The sequence below is a fragment of the Aspergillus steynii genome, assembly GCF_002849105.1.
Source record: "Aspergillus steynii IBT 23096 chromosome Unknown P170scaffold_3, whole genome shotgun sequence".
Lineage (NCBI taxonomy): Eukaryota > Fungi > Ascomycota > Eurotiomycetes > Eurotiales > Aspergillaceae > Aspergillus > Aspergillus steynii.
Window position 1 is genome coordinate 2,396,274 of NW_020194400.1, and position 25,115 is coordinate 2,421,388.

At 54.0% G+C, this 25,115-nt stretch overlaps 10 protein-coding genes across 10 annotated transcripts; 3 read left to right on the top strand and 7 right to left on the bottom strand.

The window, feature by feature from the left end:
- Window positions 1–54: 54 nt before the first annotated feature.
- P170DRAFT_355586 (RNA polymerase II mediator complex subunit MED27 domain-containing protein) lies at window positions 55–1,200 on the bottom strand (the record flags this gene model as incomplete). The annotated part of the gene is made up of 3 exons (XM_024844098.1): window positions 55–228; window positions 288–941; window positions 1,012–1,200. The coding sequence occupies 3 exons, from the start codon at window positions 1,198–1,200 to the stop codon at window positions 55–57; spliced, it is 1,017 nt and encodes a 338-aa protein (XP_024705933.1).
- Window positions 1,201–1,859: 659 nt separating this feature from the next.
- On the bottom strand, window positions 1,860–3,856 carry P170DRAFT_455105 (cytochrome P450). The gene is made up of 2 exons (XM_024851503.1): window positions 2,212–3,856; window positions 1,860–2,134 (listed from the first exon to the last, which is right to left on the bottom strand). The coding sequence occupies exons 1-2, from the start codon at window positions 3,584–3,586 to the stop codon at window positions 1,977–1,979; spliced, it is 1,533 nt and encodes a 510-aa protein (XP_024705934.1). The 5' UTR covers window positions 3,587–3,856; the 3' UTR covers window positions 1,860–1,976.
- A 200-nt stretch (window positions 3,857–4,056) lies between these two features.
- P170DRAFT_445945 (putative serine peptidase, family S28) lies at window positions 4,057–5,808 on the bottom strand (the record flags this gene model as incomplete). Its single annotated transcript, XM_024850748.1, has 3 exons — window positions 4,057–5,296; window positions 5,351–5,565; window positions 5,620–5,808. The coding sequence occupies 3 exons, from the start codon at window positions 5,806–5,808 to the stop codon at window positions 4,057–4,059; spliced, it is 1,644 nt and encodes a 547-aa protein (XP_024705935.1).
- A 66-nt stretch (window positions 5,809–5,874) lies between these two features.
- On the bottom strand, window positions 5,875–6,659 carry P170DRAFT_150541 (uncharacterized protein). Its single transcript, XM_024842515.1, has one exon. It carries the CDS (start codon window positions 6,518–6,520, stop codon window positions 5,993–5,995), a length of 528 nt encoding a protein of 175 aa, XP_024705936.1. The 5' UTR covers window positions 6,521–6,659; the 3' UTR covers window positions 5,875–5,992.
- Window positions 6,660–8,517: 1,858 nt separating this feature from the next.
- On the top strand, window positions 8,518–10,847 carry rglA (putative rhamnogalacturonase B; the record flags this gene model as incomplete). The annotated part of the gene is made up of 12 exons (XM_024845576.1): window positions 8,518–8,773; window positions 8,831–8,932; window positions 8,992–9,113; window positions 9,164–9,233; window positions 9,286–9,361; window positions 9,415–9,466; window positions 9,518–9,729; window positions 9,782–10,003; window positions 10,062–10,311; window positions 10,366–10,506; window positions 10,562–10,618; window positions 10,677–10,847. The coding sequence occupies 12 exons, from the start codon at window positions 8,518–8,520 to the stop codon at window positions 10,704–10,706; spliced, it is 1,590 nt and encodes a 529-aa protein (XP_024705937.1). The 3' UTR covers window positions 10,707–10,847.
- A 68-nt stretch (window positions 10,848–10,915) lies between these two features.
- Window positions 10,916–12,867, bottom strand: P170DRAFT_381566 (chlorohydrolase family protein). Its single transcript, XM_024845577.1, has 3 exons — window positions 12,768–12,867; window positions 12,341–12,714; window positions 10,916–12,250 (listed from the first exon to the last, which is right to left on the bottom strand). Exons 2-3 carry the CDS (start codon window positions 12,642–12,644, stop codon window positions 10,986–10,988), a joined length of 1,569 nt encoding a protein of 522 aa, XP_024705938.1. The 5' UTR covers window positions 12,645–12,714; window positions 12,768–12,867; the 3' UTR covers window positions 10,916–10,985.
- Window positions 12,868–13,162: 295 nt separating this feature from the next.
- P170DRAFT_463790 (glycine decarboxylase subunit P) lies at window positions 13,163–16,625 on the bottom strand (the record flags this gene model as incomplete). Its single annotated transcript, XM_024852189.1, has 2 exons — window positions 13,163–13,428; window positions 13,490–16,625. 2 exons carry the CDS (start codon window positions 16,623–16,625, stop codon window positions 13,373–13,375), a joined length of 3,192 nt encoding a protein of 1,063 aa, XP_024705939.1. The 3' UTR covers window positions 13,163–13,372.
- A 1,784-nt stretch (window positions 16,626–18,409) lies between these two features.
- P170DRAFT_463791 (putative MFS transporter) lies at window positions 18,410–20,331 on the top strand (the record flags this gene model as incomplete). Its single annotated transcript, XM_024852190.1, has 4 exons — window positions 18,410–18,626; window positions 18,694–18,856; window positions 18,910–19,971; window positions 20,022–20,331. The coding sequence occupies 4 exons, from the start codon at window positions 18,410–18,412 to the stop codon at window positions 20,329–20,331; spliced, it is 1,752 nt and encodes a 583-aa protein (XP_024705940.1).
- A 1,422-nt stretch (window positions 20,332–21,753) lies between these two features.
- P170DRAFT_150585 (putative phthalate transporter) lies at window positions 21,754–24,262 on the top strand. The gene is made up of 9 exons (XM_024842516.1): window positions 21,754–22,364; window positions 22,416–22,455; window positions 22,506–22,634; window positions 22,686–22,755; window positions 22,806–22,853; window positions 22,906–23,051; window positions 23,100–23,317; window positions 23,366–23,827; window positions 23,875–24,262. Exons 1-9 carry the CDS (start codon window positions 22,144–22,146, stop codon window positions 23,996–23,998), a joined length of 1,458 nt encoding a protein of 485 aa, XP_024705941.1. The 5' UTR covers window positions 21,754–22,143; the 3' UTR covers window positions 23,999–24,262.
- Window positions 24,050–25,031, bottom strand: P170DRAFT_455113 (GNAT family N-acetyltransferase). Its single transcript, XM_024851504.1, has 3 exons — window positions 24,893–25,031; window positions 24,227–24,835; window positions 24,050–24,138 (listed from the first exon to the last, which is right to left on the bottom strand). Exons 1-3 carry the CDS (start codon window positions 24,965–24,967, stop codon window positions 24,091–24,093), a joined length of 732 nt encoding a protein of 243 aa, XP_024705942.1. The 5' UTR covers window positions 24,968–25,031; the 3' UTR covers window positions 24,050–24,090.
- Window positions 25,032–25,115: the final 84 nt, after the last annotated feature.

The window sequence follows — 25,115 nt, forward strand, 5'->3', positions numbered from 1 at the left end:
GGTTTTGTTTGGTTTGATCTGGCTCTGGGGTAGTGCGATGTGCTTGGGAATTGATCAAATGCAGCTGGCATGATAGGCTTCCCACGTTGAAGATGGCGGCTGTCCGTCCGTTGGTGAGGGTGTGAGTTTGTGCTGGCGGATTGTCGGTAGTTGGGTTGCTGCGTCGGTCATTTTGCCGCATTTCATGCATGGGGTTTGCTTGATGCTGGAGTAGGAAGATATCATGTCCTAGTAATGGTATGAGTTTTGAGTTTGAGCAGGCCATGAAGTCGGCGGTGTGAACTTACAAGTAGATGAGCAAGATTCCATTGCTGAGGTCGCGCATTCAAGCAGTCGGTGATCGACCTCTCAACCTTCGTCTGGGATTGCCCTGGAGCTGTCTTACTTGAGACTTGCCATTCAGGCACACCATTCCCTTCCGTTCCACCCACAGTGTGGACATTAAAGACCATCCCAGCCTTGGCAAGAGCAACAGTAACGGAAGCCTCACGCTTACTCGGAATCAAACGCATGCCGGGCACATTCCTCTGGGCGAAACCATCCACGATCGCTCTCCACCCACCCTCAGTGGATCGGATGTTCGAGCGTTCCTGCTCCTCGTCGGCTTTGCGCTGTTTCTCGTTCTTCTTCTCCTGCTCCTTGACTAGCTCTTCAAGAATCGTGTCGTAATCCTGCTCCCAAACCCCAGTAGGCTGCAGCAGATTGCCGCCGTTCTCCTTGATTTGCGCATCGACACGCTCCCAGACGGCTTTCATTTCCGGGCCGCGCCACATACTCTGGAACTCCTGGACTTCAGCAACGCCGCCCCGGAAGATGTGAGAAGCCTGCTGGAGCATGATCTCCGGTGATCCCGCCACCGACCCAGGGGCGGCCTTGGGGTTCAAAGCTGGCCGCATGGGCTCCAGGAGACGGTCCGGAAGGAGAGTCCGGAGTTGGTGTACCTGCAATTGTTAAACCACACACTTTCTAGAGCATTGGCATTTAAAGGAGAGGAGGACAGAAAACGCTTACCATGGCTTCCAATTTCTGGAGTTTCGCCAAAGAAGAAACAAGCTGCATTTCGGATTCGGAGATCTCGGCGCTGGAAGCACCATTGTCGACAAGGACCGCAGCGACATTCTCCTTAGTCTCGGCCAGAGTCTGAGGTGGAGGCCGAGCGGCACTCGTCGCGTCGCCGACCAGGTTGACCGGATTGCTCATGGCGCCGATAGCAGCAGGGGCAGTAGTACTTGGGTTATTATTATTGACAGGATCCGGTTTCACATTTTTCGATTTCGAGGGATCGGAGCCTTGGGGTGGGGCCGCGGTAGACGGGACCTGCATTCTGGGCACGACGACTGCTACTGTAGGAAACTGCCTGGGGTTGGGCTTGGGGGGATTGGGCATGTTTTCTTTGTCGGGGTGATTTTCTGGATGGACAAATTGGGGATGCGATTTCACAGGGGAGCAGCACTTTGTTCAGAGTTTCAGGTTGCAGGAGAGGGTCCGGAGTTTCCAATCGCGGAGTCTCGTGTGAAATCAGTTGCCATAGACCGAGGTCAGTCAAGACAGAATGAGCAAAGATGAATGGACCAGCGCTCCAGAGTCCGCGATGTCAAAGGCGTCGAATCGTCGACGCTGCAGGATGAACTGCGCCTGCACAAAGCGGCGGATTAATTGGGCGAGACTCCGGTCACGGGGAACGCCACGGCCTGCGCCACGTGGCTTGGCAGGTCTCGGAGTTTTGTCCTTGCGGCCTTACGGAGTACAATGCGACGAGTTACACGAATCTAACGTTATGATGACTCCGCGAAAGTTATTGGGGCATAAAGCAAGTCTTTTTGGTTGGTAGTTGGGTATGTTGTTAACTATGAGTGTCCCTACAATGGTACTACTTAATAGTCTGGCATGCTTTAACTTTTTATGTATTTCTCATAGAAGCCGCTAGTAATGAAACCACAAGCAATTTGCAACTAGGCGCTATCATTGAACCCATATTAATTAGATAGTCGGACTTTCACTCCTCGGTCATGTGACATGGTAAGAGTCGAATGAATCTTGGGCACCTGGATTTCCGGATCGCCGCATTCGACGACTCGGAATTTCTGGGCTAGCTTCACCAAAGTATAGCTGGCTTCGGTAAGGGCATATTGCTCTATTAAAAAATGAAAAGGTTAGCAATCCTGATATGTCCTTGTCTAAGATGTTACGGAAAGGCGGGGGATAACTCACGACCAAGGCAGATGCGAGGCCCGCCGTTAAATGGAAGATAGTCCCAGCCGCGGCGTGCGTTTTCCTGCCAACGTTCTGGACGAAAGACACGCGCATCAGGACCGTAGAAGTCCGTCCGTCGATGCATCGCGTAAACGCTGTAAGCAACAATCATGCCTTTTTCGACGTAGATTGGCGATTTGCGATCCGGTCCACCTCCCACAGGAAGAGAGGTATCTTTCGTAGCGACACGGAAATTCAGAGGCACAGGTGGCATCAATCGAAGGACTTCGTTCAGGACGTATCGTAGGTACGGGATGTCCTTCAGCTTAGTCTGGGTGATATCTCCCTTTGGGTGTTCAGCATCTCCAAATTCCTCCACAATTAACCCTCGAAGCTTTTCCCAAACGGCGGGGTTGCGTGATAGAAAGAAAAAGGCTGAACTGAGCAGACTTGCCGTGGTATCACGGCCGGCTAGAAGGATATTAAGCATGTTGTCACGAAGAACCTTGGGATCGTCGTTGTCTGCGGCCAGGGCCTCGGCGAAGATGTATCTTCCCGGCTCCTTCTTTTCAGGGTGTTTCCTAGATTCGATCGCGAGATGCACGTAATGGTCTACCACCTCGTGTACGCGCTTGGTGGCGTCCTGGAATTCTTTCGGATTCACCATCCAGTAGAAGCTCACCGCTCGGGATCGTGACGCGAGATAATCTTGGGCCGTGTTGAACGCCTCCGCAAAGCCCTGCGCATTGCCAACCGATGACTTCTCCAAAAGACCCGTATCGGCGGAAGAGTGCATCGAGCCCACAGACTCGCCGAAAAGGAAGTGTGTCGCGGAGTCGATGGTCAGAAGGAAGAAAAGGCGCTGGATATCAAAGCTCGAGCCATCTTTCGGGATGAGATCAATCATGCGGGAGACGTGACCATCCATGAGGTCCAGGTCTGCTACCTGGTCTCTCGTGAATTGAGGCCGCAAGAGCCCGCGCGCATGAGACCAGCCGGCCCCGTCGAGGGTGAAAATGCCGTCGCCAAGCAAGGGATAAAATTCGCGATGTCGGGTCCCCAAACTGAAGTCGGTGAATTGAGTCGCCAACAAAGCTTTGATGTTTTCTGGGTCAATGGTGGAAATCATTCTTCGGCCCATTACTATCTGGGTGAAAGTGTTCCCATATAGGTCGTACTGGTTAGCCAGATATTCGACCCATCGCTTTTCCTTGACTGCGCGGGACAGTCGGTAAAAGGTCCGGAATCCGAAGAGACCGGGAGAGCCTGGGGCAGCGGGTTGACATCGTAAGGATTGCGCCTGTTTGCGATGCTTGTATAGTTGTTGAATGTACTGTAGGACCAGGAAGGTCACGTACAAGGCGCCACCGAAGACCACCACGGGAGCCAACATGGTTACAGTGGGGAATGAGCAACCAGCCGGACAATAAGAGAGGGAAATGAAGGTTCAGGACGAAACTCAGAATTTCAAGGGGGAAGACGCAGAGAATCCGTAGTTAAAAGCATTCCTCCCCGGTGGCGGGCCTTGCTAATTATATGTGGGTTTGCTCGTCTCTGGGGCCGCCTCGGAGGAAACGCATGTGAGGTAGGCGATGACTGGAATTGCGCCGATGGCCCGACGGAGGAACGAAAGACCAGGAAGTCAGGATTTGGCGAAGATGACCAAAAGCAAAGACAAGGGAGATGATTGGAAAAGCGAGCAGCAGGCGATTCCACCTCGGAACGGGTAGATCGCAAGCATGTCCCAAAGGGGCTAGTGGCGTGCCTGACAAAGGGGGCGCTAATTCCGAGGATCTCCATATTCTACATCATACCGACTCTAGCTATTGACAACTGGGTGCTACCGTATGTACATATTCCGCTCTAGGATCCGCCTCCCTCTGCAGGCTTATAACACTTCAGCCACTCCTTTAGCGCCGTCTGGAACAGCTCCCGTGACGCCTTGCCGGGCGTAGACAGTGCCTGGAAGTCATAGCAGTGCATCGAGTTTTCGAGGACTTGTCCAAATATTGTGTTCGCTCGTGTCACCCCACATTCTGGGATCTCGTTCGTCCAAGTGATGTCTTGTGGCGCAATTTCTTCGGTTGAGACAATGGACAACGTGCGCCAAGGGTCGAACTCCCCGCCACTAAAATACACATTGGAAGGCCGGATATCCCACCCTCCGAGCTCCGCATTCAGTGCATCGGTCTGCGGACGTGGTGGGATTATCCCCGGAAACTGCTGGTCGCAGATCCATTGCTGGTACTCCAAGGTTTGATACCGAGAAAGGAGTCCGTGGCGCCCGAAATTGTTGCTCTGGTAGAATCCCCATTCCGTACAATATTGCCAGGTCCAGCTGATGGAGTCGGGGTCGGTGATGAAAGAGCTCAGTTCGCAATCTAGGGGCAGTGAATCGTTGTCTTGCCTGCAGTTGGTCCCCGAGTTGATATTGACCAAGGGCGTGAACACAGGCCACGAAGCCCAGCGCTCGGCCAAGTATTTGTTGCCGTGAGTTGGGGCCAATCCCTCTGGGCCTGCCGTCTGGTTGGTCTCCGGGTCAACTTCCAGGTAGTTACAGAAGTCCTCCAGGCTCCCCACAGAAGTACCTGCGGTCCCGTAGCTCTGGAAGAAATTATATATGCTGCTGAGGGCCGTGGTGAAGTCCTCGTTGCTGTTCTTGTCGGCTTCATCGCCGAGAAAAAGCTTCTTGATAGAGGCTGACGTCTGAGGCTCCGATAACTGCTCATCGATATAGTCGAGAGCCGCATGGATGTCTTTGGTGCAGTTCTCGAGCCCGTTGGCGACCATTCCCCGGTGAACCTGGTCGAAGTATATGCTCATATTAACTTGAGCTTGCACGGGAGCAGACGAGGAAAAGGCAGCGAAAATGGTGTCTGGGTATTCATTGCGAGTAAAAGCGGCCCGCGAACCGGCATATGACCCACCGACCATAACCCATGGCGTGGACTTGGGGGTCAGATCTAAATCGGGGTAGCTGTCGCGACTAAATGTTTTCGCAAAGTGGGGAATGTCTTGCAGGGCTTGTCTGGTGGTGAGATACTGTAAATGTTCTGCGGGTGTGTCAATGTTGACGGGGAAAGGAAGAGAGTGTCCGAAATATCTGACTCTTGTTAATTCGCTGTAAAGATCTGCATCGCGGGAATGGTGGACAAACCGGTGTTCCCAGACAATTCCTATCGCATTGAGTTCCTGCAGCATTTTCCGAAAAAAAGAGAAATCCGACGTTAATCGGGATTGGGCTGTCCCTTCTGCGCTGGACTCCCCGGCATCATACAGGATGATCGGATTTCCAGGGACATAGAAATCCTCATTCACCCAAAATCGATTCTTATAGGTCCCAACCGATACGTTGGAATGGTCAATAGGGATCTGAGAGGCGATGTTAGGAAAGAGTATAACAACTAGGTGACATACTGGCCGTACCTCGACATATTCTGCTGGGATCGCAGGTGCTTGGTTCGGACCGTGAGAAACCAAAGAATTGTGAAAGCTTGACTGGTCAGACAAATACTGCCCTGGATCAACACCCAATTCAGCAGCGAGCTCAAGTTCTCGCATGAACTTTAGATTGTGCAACCCTAATCCAAATGTAGGGCTAGAAAAAAGCACCATTGGAAAAAGGCTTAAATAGGTGAATGTAAACATGATGCGAGGTGGTTTGAAGGGAGTGATGACTCCACCCTGATAAAATGAATTGTCAATAGAAAGTAATCACCCAGTGCAGAAGATCTGTCTGCGTTATATATCAGGCGGACAATGTCGCTGCTCCCGGACAACGGCATGACAAGAACCCCAATCATTCTGCCGATAAAGATCTCCCTGATCTGGATGCCAGGAAGTGGACTCCATCACACCAGAGACACGGGCGAATCGTATGCGGCAGAGACAAGTATGCAGGACGATAGGTTACTTGATGCGGGTGAGGGTTTGACGTCTTTGGGCAAGGTTCGACAGAGCCGGGTGGCGCTGTCCGCAACGACGATCGGAATGCTTCCAAGGGGTAAGACCCAGCCTCCACATAGCATGACTTGGATGAAAACAAACAATATGTCAAAATGTTTGACCTATTTGGAGGGACATGTGGCCGTCGCCAAATCATCCAACGGGGAAGTGAAATGTCCACACAAACACATGCAGTCTGTCGACATCGAATTGAATCAAGACGGTGTTGATATCGAGGAGCCAATATAGAAGAATGCTGACCAAAGAACCGAAAATGCAGTATTTGTGTACACTGTTGCCATGCCGGGTCGCTGGCTGCTTCAGACATACCAGGACCTGTACAGACCCACGCATGTTGATCGAATTGTAGTTTGCGTGTCATATTATCGGATGCATTATCCGGAGTGTAGAATCCGAGTTTGACTAGCGCAATTCAATGTTGACTGTTGCTGCCAGTCTATAGATTCCACTGTAACCGAGTCCTGTAAGTGGTGTAATCGATTCTTCGAAACGAGTCGAACGGACGAAGTGTCCGTCCAGTTGTAGTCGTACAACAGGCGAGGATAACGACGGACTCGGTCAGCCTCAGGCACGCCTCAGGCACGTGCAGGCAACACATGATCCGCTTTGTGCTACTTTCTTTGCGGCCTCAAATCTTTCCATCTTTCAGGTTTGCATTTCCATCTACCATCAGGTTTGGTCCATCAAGAGCCGGTTCTTCTCCAATGCTTGCCACAAATCCGATTGGGTGCTCAGTTGATTTGATGTCTTGCATCTGCCATTGAATCACACACCCAAGGTAAACCGGACTCCGTCGGAAGAAATCAGATGGTCAAGACAGCAGTGAATTGTTTCCCTCGCGAAGGCAGTTGGACATTTCCATTTCACCACGGATGGCTAAAAAAAAGTTTGGGTCCAGTCACCCAGTCAGCAACAGCCGGGCCCACTCGAAGCGTTTCATCAATTCTATGGAGTACCCCATAGGCGCGACCTAAAACAACTCGCCTATCTTGGCAGCTTAGGCCCGCAATAACATCGGCACAGAACGGGCTGCAGGACTGGGCACATGGCATAACCAGGAAATCAAGGTCCATCCTGAGCCCATTTCCACCTCCGGCGGGGCTGTCATTGCTAAACAGTGAACACAGGCCAAGTTGGCCGATGTGACATCCCGGGAGCACCAAGTGATTGATGGATATTCTAGACTGCATGGGCGACATCACATTATTAATTTCTCCCTGTGAACCTCAATACTGGACCTATGTATGCTTTCTGCCAACCGATGCCCCTGAACAGCATGCTTCCTAGCAGTAGCCGAGCAGGCCACGGACCCTTTCTCATATAGAGACTCCGATCAGTTACTCTTTTTGGGCATGCCACCAAGCTACATCTGGGATAGGGCATGAATTGCTTGGTGTTCCCATGACGATTGAGGGATTAGATCCGTGGCGTGGAAGGAAAGGAGTCCTGTTCAAAACCGAGGAATCCAATTACCGATCGGGCTCAACTTCGCTTCGATCGCGGTCAACTAAAGATATTTGTCCACCATTGAAAGACGATTTCTGACAGAATAGCCTTTCTTCAGCATGCCAAAGTTGTATCTAGGTGGGTGATCCGCAGTCACGAACTCGGATTTTCGCTGTAAAGAAATCCGATTGTCGATCGCAATGTGATATCGCGAGGATAATCCGCTCAAGCAATGCAAATCCAATGCTTAGGTTCTTATGTCTACACATCGGTCCCAGATGGTTATGGAATCCCATTGTATAGCTATGCACACCAGGGTGTTGTTATTACTCGGACTCGTCTACCGAAGCTAACGGCAATAAGTGGGTTTAGAAGGATATGAAACGACCATTTGCGCCGTCGGATTAAAGGAGTACTGAGTTGAACAGGGGGTTCTTGGCCCAAGCCGGTGTGTGTTCGATGAATTCCACTTCGACAACGGCACCCGCAGCTTTCTCCGCAATCACTGGATATTAAAAGAAATATCGATATTAATAGTGGGCGGCGCTATGGCTTTAGTGCTGGTGACCTACGCTCGGTAAGCCCTAGCCTTGCGGTCAAGGTGAACACTGTTATGGCGTGCAAGTAAGCTGTCGCTCCTCAGATTGGTGGAACCGAGTCATGATCAGGCTGTTAAATGGATCAGGGGCTGTAGGATGATGCGAAGGGTTCGCTGTATGCTGTTCATACTAGCAGGGCTGGGCACATTTACTCCGTACCTACTATGGAGTACTCTTTTTTTTTTTTTTTTTTTTTTTTTTTTTTTTCTCCTGTCCCCCTTCCCTACGAAGAAACTTCTGTCCGCGAGAGACATAAATGTGAGCCCTGCCCGGCAGAAATGTCTGAATGCTGGGCAGTTGTCATCCATTCAAAATGCGAACGAAAGCTCTATTTCTGTCATCGCTATCTCTCTGTGCCAGAGTCGCCAATGCGGCTTTTGGACTCACCACCAACTCCAACTCTTATGTGATTGACGCCGGGTCACCAAACCCGCTGGTGTTTACTGTGAGCCGCTCGAGCTGCGATATTACGTCTATCAAGTTCTACGGTTCCGAATTTCAATATTCTAGCCAGGGTAGCCACATTGGCTCTGGTCTCGGCAGCGCTGATGTGTCTGCGGTCCAAGATGGTGGGAGAATTCATCCATCCTAATGGGATTATAAAATTGGCTTCTGACTTTGTATAGGTGACTATATCAAGGTGACTTGTGAGGCCGGCACCTTGACGCATTATTTCGTCGTTCACAATGGAGATCCTATCATCCACATGGCAACCCATATCACTGCGCGTTAGTATTCTCTTTGGAAGAATTGTGATGGCCTAGATCTGACAGAATTTGACAAACAGAGCCCTCAATTGGCGAGCTACGCTTCATCGCCCGGCTTAACTCGAACCTGCTTCCTAACGAGGAGCCCTTTGGCGATGTCTCTACCACCAGCGGCGGTAGTGCTATCGAGGGATCGGACGTGGTAGGTACTGCTAGCCCTCGAGGTGATACTGGTTTCTGATTTCAATTTAGTTCCTCGTCAATGGCCAGACGCGCAGCAAGTTCTACTCCAGCCAACGGTTTATCGACGACCAGAGACACTGTAAGAGAACAAGGAAAGTCGTTTCGCAACGCGTGACACTCACCATGACCAGGTATTTCGGGAAGCGCTCACCGCGTGTGCATGATCCTCAACCAGTACGAGGGTTCCTCTGGCGGTCCTTTCTTCCGGTAAGTGATAAAATCGGTTACTAGACACTGGTGGGCCTACTGATGAGTTCTAGTGACATCAACACCAACAACGGCGGCAGCTACAACGCTCTCTACTGGTACATGGTATTTCATTTATCCCAACATGATTTAATAGCTCATACTGATATTGTATAGAACTCGGGCCACGTTCAGACTGAGGACTGGCGCATGGGTCTTCACGGCCCCTACTCCATGTACTTTAGCCGTAGCGGAACCCCCAGTACCAATATCGATACCTCCTTCTTCGGGAACCTCGACATTAAAGGTTACGTCCCTGCGAGCGGCCGAGGAACCGTTAGTGGTACTGCATCGGGCGCTAATTCGAACTTTAAATGGGTTATTCATTGGTAGGATATGCACCCCCTTCTTATGATGGACAGAAAATACTAAAGGGAAAAGGTACAACAAGGATGCTCAGTACTGGGCCTACACCGGGTCGGGTGGTGCCTTTACCTCCCCGGCGATGAAGCCCGGTACTTACACGATGGTGTACTACCAGGGCGAGTTCAAGGTTGCCGAACAGTCTGTGACCGTGACTGCGGGATCGAAGACTACTAAGAATATATCTGGCTCTGTTTCTACTGGCACCACCATCTTCAAGATTGGTGAATGGGATGGAACGTGAGTTTTCTCGTCAACCTGAGCTTTTCATATGAACGAACAAGCTAACAGCTTCTAGACCTACTGGTTTCCGGAACGCAGAGAACCAACTCCGCATGCATCCCTCCGACTCCCGAATGAGCAGCTGGGGCCCTCTCACCTACACGGTGGGCAGCTCGCAGCTGACCGATTTCCCCATGGCTCTTTTCAAGTCCGTCAACGACCCTCTCACGATCAAGTTCACCGCCACCGCCGCCCAGACCGGCAAGGCTACTACTCTGCGCATTGGAACCACCCTTGCTTTTGCGGGCGGCCGTCCCCAGGCAAAGGTATATCCATACAGTCTGAACACATAGATATGTCATGCTGATAGAAACCATCAGGTCAACAGCTGGACCGGCTCTGCTCCGTCTGCACCCACGAACCTCAACTCCCGAGGCGTCACCCGCGGTGCGTACCGAGGCAATGGAGAAGTCTACGACGTTAGCATCCCCGCCGGAACTATTGTCGAAGGCTCCAACACGGTTCGTATTTTGTTCTCTGTTAGCATTAGCTAGAACTGAGGCTAACCATGATTAGATTACCATCTCTGTTATCTCCGGAAGCTCGGGAGCGGATTTCCTCAGTCCCAACTTTGTGAGTACCTTGTTAGCTTACCGTCTGGAGAGCTGATTTGCTGACATTATATGTGCAGGTGTTCGACTGCGTTGAGCTTTTTCAGTAGATCACGATCTGTTGGATAGTAGTGGAGAGTGGATCTGAGATCTACGTGAGGTGTGAGCTCGGTTGTCTCTGAAGAGCTGAGTAGTCGACGTCGACAAGTTTGTTTCTCTTTCTATAGTAAATTATTACCTGATACTTCGTGGAACTTGAGTTCAATCCACGATGTTTTGCTTCTTACACTCAATATTCGACTCCACTCGTATTTTGAAACTCGATCTATTGTACATCTATAATACAATCTAACCCACCGATCTAAGTATATACCTCTATAGTCTATACATTACCCCCTCAATCTGCGCAGCGCAACAAACGCCCCAATGCTCACAGCTCCAACGCCCCAGATCCAGCCCCAGGACGAGCCACAAGTCGTATACCTCTCCAGACCCTCCCGTCGATGCACCAATTTGCCGTGCACCCACACAGCACTGACATTCCGATCATCTCCATTCCACACCCACTTCTCGACCTTCTCGCCCCAATCCTCTGTGCCAAAAACATCCACCCGATTCTCCTCCCCTCCCTTCGTCTCCCCCGAGACCTTCTCCCCTAATGAAATCAACTGCGCATCCCAGCTCATCCCAACATCAAACCCACCGACCTGGTCCGCCAGATCCACAACTGCCGCACCACCCCTCGTCGCCAAATACAGCGCATCGCCAACACTCAGCACCAGCCTCTGCGCCTCGTCGTCCGTGATACTCGCATCCGTATGCCGATACAGCCTCGAGACTAGACAAGCCTGGCGCACATTCTCCAACACACTGGCATCATACCCGCCGCTGACATCCGTCCCCAGACCGACCTGAATGCCCGCATCCAGGAGGCTCCGCACAGGACAAAGCCCGGACCCCAGCGCCGAGTTCGACGCCGGACAATGCGAGACCTTGGCGCCGCGGGCTGCGATCGTCGCCTTCTCCGTATCGGACAGATGCACCGCATGCGCGAGGATCGTGCGCGGCGTCAGCAGCCCATGCGTCGCGTAGACATCCGCATAGCTCATCCCGTAGATCGCCTCCACGGCGGCCACCTCGTTCTTGTTCTCCGAGATATGCGTCTGGATGTGCAGCGGGGGGTCGTAGTCGGCTGCCAGCGCGGCCAGCCCGTCCATGGCGTCTTCCGTGCAGGCGAGCGCAAACCGCGGCGTCAGGATCGGCTGCACGTGGTCGCCGTGGGGGTCGATGGCGTGGATGTGTCGAATCACGTCGCGGTTGAGCGCCACGGAGGCCTCGGTGGATGGGTCCCGGTAGTCGGTGGCCTCGTCGACGCGGTCCATGCAGACGCGGCCGATGAGGGCGCGCTGGCCGGCTTGCTTGCAGAGCGTGGCGAGCAGGTTCGTGGCGGGGACGTGGATGGTCGCGAAGTACGAGGCGCAGGTGGTGCCGTTGGCGAGCGTGCGCGATATGACTTGCTTGTAGACGGTGCGGGCGCGGTGTACGTCCTGGAAGGATTTCTCCATGGGGAAGGTGTATGTTTGAAGCCATTCAAGGAGGGTGAGAGTGCCGAAGAGGCCGGAGTTGGGGTATTGGGGGGCGTGGATGTGGGTGTCTTGATTTCAATTAGATTGGTGTTTGTTTTCGTGGGTTGAATGTCTATCCCCAAGTGGAACAGAAGAAGAAAGAAATGTCTGTAACATACCAATAAACCCAGGAAAAAAGAACTCGTTCTTCTCCTCATCAGCCGTGACAATGCGTACCCTTGGCTTTTTCGAGAACCCATATTCAGACGTATTCGTCCCGGCGACAACCCACCCCTTGCTCTTTACAAGAGCCAGCAGGCCTCCATGACCTTCAACACTCCAATCAACTCCCTGAATGCGGCCATCATCATTGGACACCCAGAGGGCGCCACGGTGGATGGCGAGTTCGTGATGAAGCCCGGATTTTTCCCGGGGCAGGTGAACAAATGTCCCAAAGTAGAGGGTATAAGGCGGTGATGCCATGTTGGTTCCAGCTACTATGAATATCAGACGTGTTGTGTAGTGAAATGATATGCAGAAGAAACCGGTCCGACTGTAGAAGCATCAGGTACACGAGCAGGACATGCAAACCAGGGGATCACCTACCTTAAATACAGGGGAGTGTTACGATCGGACTATCAATTCAAGCGGACCAGGGACGTGATAGATCAGAGACGTAGATAGTAAATGCAATGATCGACCGAAAGGTGGACACGAGGGACTCAAAAAGGGCGGGGAACCGTTGGGGTATCAGTTTACAATGCACGTGCAAGCGCCGAGATACAGCCTCAGGCCGAGCTGCAGGGAAGCCTCAGGCGAACTCCGCCAATAACAGCGCGGATATCTGCGCCTGGACTCGGAGGACGGCCGGCTCCGATGCCACAAGGGGTTTAGCGTGGAATAATCCGTGGATCAGATACGTCCGATAAGATACGAGTGCACGTGATCTATAGTTATTGGGGGGTGGAGATACTCAATACTCGTCTTCTCTATTGCACTGTACGGCTTCAGCTCGCGAAGAGCTCCTGTATCATGCTATGCCTAAATCAATCAAACGCCCGCATCCCAGTATCTATCGTGATTATGTTGAATCTTGCGTGTCGCCACGGCGCGACTATGCTACCCCAAGTCCAACCAAATATTCCGAGTAAATGTTGAAGAGAACAAGAAAAGAAATCAAAACGATTCGTAGACAAACATGGGTATCATATCTAGTCGGTATCTTCGACGGGTCCGCACGTGCAGAACAGGTTCTGGTCACCGTAGGCTGTACAATCGTTAGTTTCAATCAAAGACAACAATTGGCAATAGAAAGAGGGATCCCTTACCATCGTCCACTCGCGTGACCGACGGCCAGAACTTCTTCTCCAGAAGCCACGGCACTGGGTACGCGGCGGCCTCCCGCGTGTACGGGCGGTTCCACTCGCTGGCCAGAAGGTCACGCTGCGTGTGCGGTGCCAGCTTCAGCACGTTGCCCTCGCGGGGCTGGGCGCCGCTCTCCACGGCGGCAATTTCCTGGCGGATGGAAATCAGGGCGTCGCAGAACCGGTCCAGTTCGGCCTTGTTCTCCGACTCCGTGGGTTCGATCATCAGGGTGTTGGCCACGGGCCACGACATCGTGGGGGCGTGGAATCCGTAGTCTTGCAGACGCTTGGCGATGTCGATCGCCTCGACGCCGCAGGTCTCCTTGAACTTGCGCACGTCGAGGATGAACTCGTGCGCGCAGCGGCCGCTCTCGTTGGTGTACAGGATCGGGTAGTGCTCCTTGAGCCGGGAGAGGATGTAGTTTGCGTTGAGCAAGGTGATCTTGGTCGCATGCGTGAGGCCCTTTGCGCCCATCATGTTGATGTAGTTGAAGGTGATGGGCAGGATGCTGGCACTACCCCAGGGGGCCGCGCTGATTGGGGGCGAGGAGGACTCCGAGCGCTTAGACACGAGGTATTCGCTGGCAGGGTGGGAGGGGAGGAAGGCGCGGAGATGTTCGGCAACGCCGATGGGGCCGACACCGGGTCCACCACCGCCGTGGGGGATACAGAAGGTCTTGTGCAGGTTCAGATGGCAGACGTCGGCACCAATCTCACCGGGAGAGCACAGGCCAATCTGGGCGTTCATGTTGGCTCCGTCCATGTAGACCTGTCCGCCGTGCTGGTGCACGATCTCGCAAGCCTGCTTGATGCCGGGCTCGTAGACACCAAAGGTGCTCGGGTATGTGATCATGACGGCGGCAAGTTCGTCCTTGTGCTTCTCGCACTTGGCCTTGAGATCCTCGAGGTCCAGGTTACCCGTCTTGGTGTCGCACTTGATGGTGACAACCCGCATGCCAGCCATAGCGGCACTGGCAGGGTTGGTTCCGTGCGCCGACACGGGGATCAGGCAGATGCTGCGCTTAGAGCCTCCGTGGGCCTCCTGGTACTTCTTGATCACGCGCAGACCGGCAAACTCGCCCTGGGCGCCGGAGTTGGGCTGAACGGTGACTTCGGCCATGCCGGTGATGTCCGCCAGCTGCTGTTCCAGATCGTCGATCATCTGAGTATAACCCTTGGCGACGTCGGAAGGCATGAAGGGGTGCATCTGGGAGAATTCAGGCCACGAGATGGGGATCATCTCGGAGGTGGCGTTCAGCTTCATGGTGCACGAGCCGAGCGGGATCATGGAGTGGGCCAGCGACAGGTCTTTAGACTCCAGATGACGGATGTATCGGAGCATTTCCGTCTCCGAGTGGTGAGTGTTGAACACGGGATGGGTCAGATAAGACGAGGTACGCTCCAAGCTGGCCGGAACGCGGGCGAGACCGAGGTTCTCGTCCAGGGTGACTTCGCCCTTGTTCGCGTGGGTGGCGAAGACCTGCAGGATCGATTTCACCTCCTCGCGTCCAACGGTTTCGTCCAGCGAGATACCGATCTTCGTTGGGGCAACCTGGCGGAGGAAGATGTGCTGCGAGCGAGCGGCGGCAACGAGGGCCTGGGCCTCCTCGCTGCTGGGAAGCTCCACAGTCAACGTATCGAACACAACACCGCCATCGGCAGCGTTGGTTTTGACAGGGACGTTGAAGCCCAGAGCGGCAAGCCTGGCCTGCAGAGTCGTGGTCATGGACATGATGCGCTGCGCAATGGCCTTCAGACCGGTCGGACCGTGGTAGACGGCGTACATGGCGCTCATGTTCGCCAAGAGAGCCTGAGCCGTGCAGATGTTGCTGGTCGCCTTTTCACGACGAATGTGCTGTTCTCGCGTCTGCAGAGCCAATCTCAAGGCACGGTTGCCCAACCGATCCTTCGACACACCAACAACACGGCCGGGGACCTTGCGCTTGTACTTATCCGCGCAGGCGAAGAAGGCAGCATGGGGACCACCGTAGCCCATCGGCACACCCAGTCGCTGGGCGCTACCAAAGGCAATGTCGGCACCAAACTCGCCGGGTGCCTTCAAGAGGGTCAGGGCCAGCAGGTCCGTAGCAACGCTGAAGGTACCGCCCGTAGCGTGGATGGCGTCGCTGAGAGACTGGAAATCGTAGAGACCACCCTCGGTGTCAGGGTATTGGGCAAGCACACCGATGAGGTTGTCGCCCTGCTCCTTGACCAGCTGGAAATCGTTCGCCAGGATGTCGCCCACGACCAGATTGATACCGAAACCTTCGGCACGGGACCGCATCACCTCCAGAGTCTGAGGGTGGCAGAGATGAGAGATCACGTACGTCTTGCCGGGCTTCTTCTGCTTTGCCATGGGGAGAGTCGCGAAAGACATGGTCATGGCCTCCGCAGCGGCGGTGGCCTCATCGAGGACAGAGGCATTGGCAAACGGCAGACCCGTCAGATCGGCGGTCAAGGTCTGGAAGTTCAGGAGCGACTCCAAACGACCCTGACTGATTTCGGGCTGATAGGGAGTGTAGCTGGTGTACCAGGCCGGGTTCTCCAGGACGTTGCGGAGAATCACGGGGGGAACAATGGTGGGGTAGTAGCCCGTTCCCAGGTACGTCTTCCCCGACACGTCGATCTGTTTCCGGTAGGTATCCAACAGCTTCAGCATGTCCGTCTCTCCCAGACCACCATGCACATTGTCCCGAGCCAACTTGGCATTGGTATGAGGAGCGCTGACGTTCAGGTCTTTCTTTGACAGGATATCCGCGGGGAGGACCTGCTTCACGAACTCGTCGAGCGAGGCCACCGGAGGGTCCAGCGTCGCCAGCATGTCTTTGGCGGCGTCCGGAGACGGGCCAATGTGCCTTCTGGGGAAGGTGTCGAGGGGCTGGAAAGCATCACGGGGGTGAGGATCGCCATGGTCCGTCACCGAGCTGGTGTAGACGGCTCGTCGGGCGGTTGCCGACTGTTGCGAGGTCGTGTGCAGGGTGCGGCGAGCGGAGAGTAAGGGCGAGGATCTGCGGACAGCCACAGGAGAGGGGGAAGAATGCAATCGGGTGCGGAGAGCCAGCTGGCGAGCGCCTCGAAGGGCGCACCAGGTCGCAGCCATGGTCAGAGAAGAAAAGACACCGAGAGACCGCAGTGGTGATGATTTGGCCAGGCGCAAGGATATGCGGAAAGAAGGAATGGAGATAGGAAGTATGGAGGAGATAGGACACGGTCTCTCAACTACCACACCTTCAATTCATGCGAGGGAATCAAATGAGGCAACAGGGATGTAGAAAGAGAAAGGAAGAAGAGAGGGAAAAGAGCCGATAAAAAAAAAGACGAGAACCAAAGCTCTCCGAGATCCACGAGTGCGACGAGGATCGGATTATCGTCTGGCGGGGAGGTAAACCGCGGGCGATACGGGAAACTGCGATAACACTGCCGTCCGGGCCAATCAGGAGGGCGAAACCCCCTCCGCAGCCCCTGCCGGGACCCGCCCATGGCAGCTCCCCGCGACTGATAAGACCGCGTTTCCCGCGGGAAAGTCGGTCGCGGTGTTCCTGTCGCGAAGTCAATAATTGCGCAGTGCTCGCGATAATGACTTCGGTAACGTGGTATTCCTCCTCCGCGCTCGGAATCCGCGACCGCATCTCATTTGACCGGGGAGATCGTGAACGGGTCGGAATGATGCCATCGTCGCACTGCTTGAGTAGCACTCTGCACTCACCACTTAAGAGTTAAGACCTCTACTGAGGACGGTGCGGGGAGGGAAAGTCGGCGAAGTCTCCGTGTCACGGGACCTGGTCCGAGCGCGGATCTAGATTCCCTTTTCTTTTTCTCTCTCCCTCTGTCTTCTCTCTCTCCCTCCCCTCAACCACAACCACCGATAGGAATGATTCTCACCACCCCCTCTTATAATCCCAAAGCGCCCATGCATCAACCGCAGAAACCGGAACTTTTTCCTCCAATAACCGGGAAATTGCTTACCTGCCCACATGCACCTTGATCAGTTGACTAGCCTGTGTATCTCCGAAGCTTTGTCCCAACCTTGTACCACGTCGATCTGATTTTGGAACACACGACTCTTATCAGCGATCTCCCATTTTTGGTGGCAATGAGGGGTCAATCTCTCATGAGCCATTGTCCTTGGCGAATCCAGACGAATCGATGCATCCCTTAGTCCACGACGTTTCAGACTGATTCAGGAATGGACTGCACGATAGACAGGAGACTCGTCTGACGGTCCGTCTGTCTTCTTGACATGCTCCACGGCAAGAGCGGTACCGTCCACATTTTGTGCCATTGACCAACCCCCATGGTCATTTTTTTGACACTGTAGAGCCCAGATCCCATATTTTGGGATCTTCTGAACCGAAGTCGGCGCGATGGAGAAATGTCAGCGAGAGATCCCACTTTGAATGCCCAATATTCCCTCGATCATAAGAGCCAAGTGGGGAAAGAAATGCCTTACAGCGTCGGCCGGGAAGTTGCAGGAAGATTCTGCGGTCTGTGTACCTCCTTTAGCGCGAGAAGCTTTGAAATCTTTGGCTGGGAACGTGGATCACTCCGTCACCGTTATCCATCAGCCCTCTCAGCCATGGTTTAGACCGTTCACTAGATGAGCCCATCTGCCAGTCAGCGCGCGCAGATTCTGTTATCGCACTTCCGCAACTTGGCAGGCACCGCAGCGTGCAGCCCGGATGGCCTGGATTTCCCTGCTGGAGCTTTAAAGCAGCTGAAGTTGGCAACCGCTCTCGCCCGCCTTGATTTTTTCTTTCTTCCCCGTCCCCTCCTTTCCAGTTCATTCCCTTCCATCGGAGTCGCGAGTGGTGCTTCCGTTGATTCCCGTCTTAGATTGTCTCTATGTTATCCAATTCCTCTCAATGCTAGCTGTGAATCTATATCATGTCCCTGGTACAACATGTTTCTGCCATTGATGGTGTCGATCGTGAACCCGAGCCAGATGACGATATCACCGACACTACAGCGGTCACGGCCAATCTGGATTCGCTCGCTCCGATCCGCCGCAAAATTAGCTACGATGTATTCCCTGTGCCTCCCCCGGAGACCGACGATAAACACGCGACGGCCGCGTACAAGGTGTCAAACATCCGGCGTCTGGGTTAGTCCACGGAGCTGAGGTTTTTTAGAATTTGATGCGAGGGGTTGAACACTGCTGATTTCCTCAGCCCAGGTAATTGTCACCGTCCTTGCGTGTTGGTTTGCCTCGGGCATTGTGTTCGGCTTTGCGGCTTTGAAGCCCGTCCTGGTCGAAGAGGGGGTCTATCGCAGCCTGTGTACCACGGAAGAATTGCAACGCAATGTGGAGCTTTGCTATAAACAGGATTTGAAGTTGGTCTTGGATGATATTCCGTGTTTTCATTCGATAACTCTAACTTGGTCAGGCTGAACCTGTTTTTCACGGTCGGATCGATTACGGCGAACATGTCGGCTCTTCCGGTCGGAACCATCCTGGACCGTTACGGCTCGCGCGTTTGTGGCTTTGCCGGTTGCTTCGCATTGGCCACGGGATGTGTCTTCATGGCGGCCTCCTTTTCATGGCCCGAGTTTGATGGCTACATAATCGGGAACCTGTTCCTTGCTCTGGGGGGAACCTTTATTTTCGTCCCCTCGTTCCAGATCGCCAACGCCTTTCCGCGGTATGCCGGGACCATTGTCGCCCTGGTCACCGGCGCCTTCGATGCTTCGGCGGCGATTTACTTATTCTACCACCTCATCTACGAAGTCGATCGTCAGAAGTTCAGCCCGAAAAAGTTCTTTCTGGCGTACCTCGTTGTCCCGGCGATGATCTTCGTTTCTCTGCTCACGATTATGCCGGCCCACGATTACCAGAGCTCCCGCTTGCTCCATTCGAAGATCGAGAAGGCCGAGGACGCAAGGCGGGATGTACACGAGTCGGACGAAGACATCGAGAGTGAGTCCGAGCTTCGGCGCATCCGACAGGAGCGTGCCGCCCGCCGACGCGATAAGATTGACAAGATCAACGGGGTGCTGGGCGACGAAGACGAGCGGAAACAGCGCGAGCAACAAGAGGAGGAGCGCCACACCGTGAGCACCGTATGGGGGGTTCTTCACGGCCAGCCTGCCCACAAGCAAATGGCAACGCCGTGGTTTATCTTGATCACCCTGATGACGGTGCTTCAAATGCTGCGGATGAATTATTTCATCGCCACAATTCGATCGCAGTACGAATACATGTTGCACTCGGAGCTTCAGGCCGAGTGGATCAACCGTTTCTTTGATATCGCCCTGCCAGTCGGCGGCATCATCTCGACTCCTTTTATCGGACTGATCCTGGATCATTTCAGCGTTGCGGCCACGCTTGCCACGATCGTCATTTTCACCACGGCCATTGGGATCCTGAATTCCGTGCCGGCGCTATGGACTGGCTATGTGACCATTATGCTGTTTGTGCTCCTCCGGCCGCTGTATTATTCTGCGATGTCGTAAGTATTTGCGTTCCCACAAAGCACTCTCTCTGCTAATGGCTTCGCAGCGACTATGCTACCAAAGTATTCGGGTTTGCAACGTTCGGTCGTGTTTATGGAACGATCATCTGCCTGTCTGGCCTGGTAAACTTCTCCCAGTACGGACTGGATTCGCTCACCCACGGGCCCCTCCATGGGAACCCAATTCCAATCAACATCTTCTTTGCCTGCGCAGGATTCGTGATCGGAACGGCCTTGGTGGGATTTGTGTATTTTGCCGGACGGCGGTTGACGGAGAAGCAGCTGGAGGAGGCCGACGAGGAGGAGCGGCAGCGACTGATCCAGGAGGAAGATGAGGAAGACGAAGATGAGGTTTAATTTACGATTATTCTTGCAAATATTGATAGGAGAGATAGAAGACCAGCCAGTCTTACCAGGGACAATGAAGGAGTTCTAATGAAAACGCCGTACTCCTAGTAAGGTCAGGGAGCACGTGGTCGTCCATCTCGCTTATCTCCGAGGCCAGAGTTCCATGATCCATGGTCCATGCCCTGTACAACACAGCTTTCGCAGTCCGTGAGACTTTCTTTGTCTCTGAACTCCTGCCATACGGAGTTTCCGTGCTTCCACGCCACCGGAACCAGCAAGCTCTATTAAGCTCAACCAACGGACACGGACAACTAGGAAAGCTGCATCCCAGAAAAAACACCCACACCACAACACCGGGACTAAAACCAAAATGTCCGAGTTCAACAACGGAGATTAAGCTTTTCGCGAGACCAGCTTACGAGGCGATGATGTCTTGCTACGCATCTTGCAAGCGATCCTCGCCTACGAAGCAGCGCTAGGCGGAGAAAGGAAAGAGGGCCGTTGATATGCAGAGGGGAAGGCAACATGATAGACAAGGATGGTGGGGAAGCTGGTTTCTAAGCGGGATGGTGTGTCGATCGATGAATTGTGCGGGGAGCTTTCTGTTCCCTGACTGTTTCTGACTGTTTCATGGACCTGTTGAGATGCACTGGGCAAGGCTTATGTGTGTCATCATGCCTCAAGCAAGCTCAAGAGGGAAGTTCGGACGTCTGCGGACCAGCCACTCCCACTTCGACCAGCAACTTCCCCATCGGCCGAAGACAGACAAAAACTCCGTCCCATCAAAAGTTCCAAATCCACCCAACCCCACAGAAAACTGAGGGGAGATCGCCGCCCCAGCATCAGCAAAGGCCACCGGCAGGCCTGGATCTCCATCGTCGGTACCCAACCCGCCAAGAAGCACAGAGAGCGTAGGGCGCATCTTTCTCTCGCGAAAACCCCCGGAAAACAAAGACCAAGAACGATAGTCGGTCCAAAGCTAGGTACCGATCTCTCGGGACTTGACAGGTTCCAATGACACGGCGAGAAAGGAAGAACCATCCGAGGCAGCTGGGGACATTTCGAGAATCTACCGACGGGGACACGAGCAGCCAAGAGTCATCAAAGGGGGTCAAGCCACCGGGGTGGAATACGCGCATTGGCACGGGAAAAGACGGGCCTCGTGCTGAGCTGTGGAACGGTGGCGAGGGAAACTGTTGGTCTGTCGGGTTGGCCAAGGGTCTGAGGGAGCCCTAACTAAGGTTCCGCCGGATGCACGATCAAGAAGGGAAAGACTGGCTCCGAGTTTCGAGTGACCTTCCGAGAGATGAGACCACGAGACAACGGAGGGCCATGGCTAGATGCATCCATCGTCGTAGCGAATGGCCGTGAGTCGCCAAGCTGCCAAGGGGAGGTCTTGATGTCAGTTTCGTCGCAAACTGGCCTTCCCCGCATCCTTCGCCTCCCCCACAAAAGCCGGGGAAATATGGCCGGAAACCAGTGAATGACGGCGGATTCTTTGTTACTCTTCACCTCCTCCCCAGGCCGAGGTAAGTTGCTACCTTCCAATCGGCTATTGGCAAGTTTGGCTCTGTCGGCACTTTCCGTGCTCTGTGAGCGAATCATTCACTCACTCTAGCGTGGAGGGGTTACCCTGGTTTGTTCGAGATGGGTTTCGCTGTAAACCCTACGCGTGCCACCCCTGCACATCTGGTCTATTACTATCTCCTGTGAGCAGTACTTATACTGCTGGCCCTGCACACCGGTGATCTTTTCCCTCTTCCACCGGTCAGCCCCTACCACTGAACTTTTTTTCACTCATTGCGTTTGAAACATCCAGCCATGTCGCGCTCAAATAGCGAGAAGGCGGTTCCCAGCATCGACAAGATCGAGGATGTCAACCAGCCTGCTCTGAACGATGTGGACTATGACGAGGATTACTCGTACCCCGAGCAGCGCAAGATCATTCATCGCATTGACCGTCGCCTGGTGACTATGACTGGTCTGGCGTACTGCGTGTCGCTCATGGACCGAACCAACCTCAGTATGGCCGCAGTGGCTGGGTAGGTCGCGTCAATGCCGGCCCTGGAATTCAGATGCTAATGTGAGAATAGAATGACCGAGGACCTGCAATTGTACATTGGCCAGCGTTATGTGAGCATCGCGCGGTCAATCAACCGTTAAATACTAACAAGAATCGATAGTCTATCATCGTGCTCATCTTCTTCGTGCCTTATGTCATCTTTCAGCCCCCTATGACCGTGATCACCCGTAAGATGGGTCCGACCTTCTTCCTGGGGTCCATTGTTGTCTCTTGGGGCGCAATTCTGATCGTAAGCCAGCGTGGTACGGCACCTTTTGGACTTTCTGACAAATATCCACAGGGCATGGGTTTCACAAAGAATTGGGAGCAAATGGTTGGATGTCGTGTGCTACTCGGCCTCCTGGAAGCAGGTCCGTTTACTGTGTCTAACGTGCTGCCGAACACCAACTGATGTTTCTAGGTTACTTTCCCGGCTGTGTGTATCTTCTCTCGAGTTGGTACACTCGCTGTGAGTTCCACCGTAACACCCGCCCTTGTACTGCACCTGCTGACGTTCCTAGTCGACGTGCAAAAACGATTCTCGGTCTTCTATCTCATCGGCTGCGTTGCATCCGCCTTTGCCGGTATCCTAGCCTTCGGTTTGATGCAGATGAAAGGGATCCAAGGTCTTGAGGGCTGGCGCTGGATCTTCATCATGGAGGGAGTGGTATGTTGTCATCCGCGCTGTCTGCGTTCGCAATACTAAGCTTGCCAGATCACCGGTATCATCGGAATCTTGACCCTGATCTTCCTGGTCGATTTCCCCGACAGGGCCCACAAATCCTGGAGGTTCCTCAGCCAGAGGGAAAGCTCCTTCATTGTGCGACGCATCAACCGGGACCGATCCGATGCCGACGAGGAGCCCTTCAACCTCAAGCGCTTCCTCAGTCCTGCCTTGGACATGAAGATCTGGGGATTCGCCATGATTTTCTTGTAAGACCACGACGGGTGCTCTTCGGATCAATACTAACACCCATCCAGCTGCTCGACCACCGTCACCTACGCCATCGCGTACTTCCTCCCCATCATCCTGCAGCAAGGCATGGGTTACGACGTCGGCGCCGCCCAATGCCTCGTGGCACCCCCCTTCGCTCTCGCCGGTCTAGTCATGTACGCCACCGCCTGGGTCGGCGATCGGTACCGCGTGCGTGGCGCCATCGTGGTCTTCAACGCGTGTCTCTGCATCATCGGCCTTCCGATCATGGGATTCGCCAAGGGCAACGCCGCCCGCTACGTGGGAGTCTTCTTCAGCGTGGCCGGATCCAACTCCAACGTTCCGGCCGTGATGGCGTACCAGGCGAACAACGTGCGTGGGCAGTGGACTCGCGCGCTGTCCAGCGCGACGCTGGTGGGATTCGGCGGCATCGGCGGCATCGTTAGTAGTTTGGTTTTCCGGACGCAGGACGCGCCGAACTATCGACCGGGCATGTGGACGACGATTGCGTAAGTTTCTTCCAGCTCGGGGGTTTTGCCGTGCTAATGCGAGACAGGTGTAACTTGTTGATCCTGGTGATCGTGGGTGTGATGAGTCTGTGGTTCCGGCATTCCAACAAGCAGGCGGATGAGGGCAAGAGGGTGATCGAGCAAGATCCAAACTTCCGATACACTTTGTGATCGTGACGATACGATGCAATGATGAGATGCAAGCAGGGCTTTACCCGGATGACCCTAGATTATTCTAACTTCCAAATAAACCAGAAAGAAACCTAGGTAATGAACAATCCACCACCAACCGCTTCATCCACCTCCTCTATCTAACCCCGTAGAAAGATAAGCCTACCTCTCCATCAACCCCCTCACCCTCTCCCTAACCCCATTTCCATCCTCCCCACCAACACCAACCCAATCATCCCAACAAACGCTCAGCACCACCGAATCCCTCCCCCGATCCTCCACCCTCCCATACCCATCCCCACCAACCTCCCTCCCGCCAACCTTCCCCCTCTCCTCCGCCCCCACAATCACGCGATGCCACCTCAACACGCCCTCAACCCTCAACCCCATCCTCTTCGCCGCCCGCACCGACGCCTCATTCTCACTATGCGCAATCCACTGCACGCGCCGCAGCCCCAGACCCCCCTGCGCCGGACTCTCCAGCGCATAGCGCAGCAGCAGCCCGATGGCGTGGGTCGTGACGTGCGTGCGCTGGTAGTTTGGCAGGGTGAGGACCCAGCCGATTTCAGCGGAGCGGTGGACGGGCGAGGCGTTCATTAGGGTGATCATTCCTGCCAAGGCATAGTCTTCATTTTGTGGGTCTGTGGATGGGGACGAGGGCGAGGCTGTCTTGTCGAGGACCGCGAAACAGGTGCGATCGTCGGATGGGGTCATGTAGGCGTCGAAGAAGTGGGTGTTGAAGGCGTCGGCGGTGGGGAAGGGGTCCCAGGATAGGTAGTTGAAGAGTGAGGGGTGGGGGGCCGTGGAGGCGATCAGGGGGGCGGAGTGTTTGGTTATCTGGGGTTGTTAGCGATGGGATGAGGGTGGATTGGGGATGGGGATGAGGGAGGATACGTCGAATGGAGTCAGTTTGACCTTGTCGCTGGAGAGGTCGGGGACGGGGAAGCAGAAGTTGGGAGGGAGGGACATTGGGTTGGTTTTGTGGGAAGCAATATGGTAGGTATATTTTTGTAGGTATGGAGGAAGAAAATAGATGGAACTGGAGAAAAATATCAAAGAGAAAAGTCCAGAAAAAGCGGACTGCAAGCTTAAATGGCATGACTGATGATGACAGCTA

What these genes read in the sequence shown, in the direction of transcription:
- P170DRAFT_150585 (XM_024842516.1), top strand. Translation starts at nt 22,144, where the DNA reads ATGTCGCGCTCAAATAGCGAGAAGGCGGTTCCCAGCATCGACAAGATC. An exon ending in TGTACATTGGCCAGCGTTAT is followed by an intron (nt 22,456 to 22,505) that starts GTGAGCATCGCG and finishes AAGAATCGATAG; the next exon opens with TCTATCATCGTGCTCATCTT. An exon ending in ACTCGGCCTCCTGGAAGCAG is followed by an intron (nt 22,756 to 22,805) that starts GTCCGTTTACTG and finishes TGATGTTTCTAG; the next exon opens with GTTACTTTCCCGGCTGTGTG.
- P170DRAFT_381566 (XM_024845577.1), bottom strand. Translation starts at nt 12,644, where the DNA reads ATGGCATCACCGCCTTATACCCTCTACTTTGGGACATTTGTTCACCTG. An exon ending in CTTTTTTCCTGGGTTTATTG is followed by an intron (nt 12,251 to 12,340) that starts GTATGTTACAGA and finishes ATTGAAATCAAG; the next exon opens with ACACCCACATCCACGCCCCC.
- P170DRAFT_150541 (XM_024842515.1), bottom strand. Translation starts at nt 6,520, where the DNA reads ATGACACGCAAACTACAATTCGATCAACATGCGTGGGTCTGTACAGGT.
- P170DRAFT_455105 (XM_024851503.1), bottom strand. Translation starts at nt 3,586, where the DNA reads ATGTTGGCTCCCGTGGTGGTCTTCGGTGGCGCCTTGTACGTGACCTTC. An exon ending in GCCTCGCATCTGCCTTGGTC is followed by an intron (nt 2,135 to 2,211) that starts GTGAGTTATCCC and finishes ATTTTTTAATAG; the next exon opens with AGCAATATGCCCTTACCGAA.
- P170DRAFT_455113 (XM_024851504.1), bottom strand. Translation starts at nt 24,967, where the DNA reads ATGTCCCTCCCTCCCAACTTCTGCTTCCCCGTCCCCGACCTCTCCAGC. An exon ending in TCAAACTGACTCCATTCGAC is followed by an intron (nt 24,836 to 24,892) that starts GTATCCTCCCTC and finishes TAACAACCCCAG; the next exon opens with ATAACCAAACACTCCGCCCC. An exon ending in GCGTTTGTTGGGATGATTGG is followed by an intron (nt 24,139 to 24,226) that starts GTTGGTGTTGGT and finishes CTACGGGGTTAG; the next exon opens with ATAGAGGAGGTGGATGAAGC.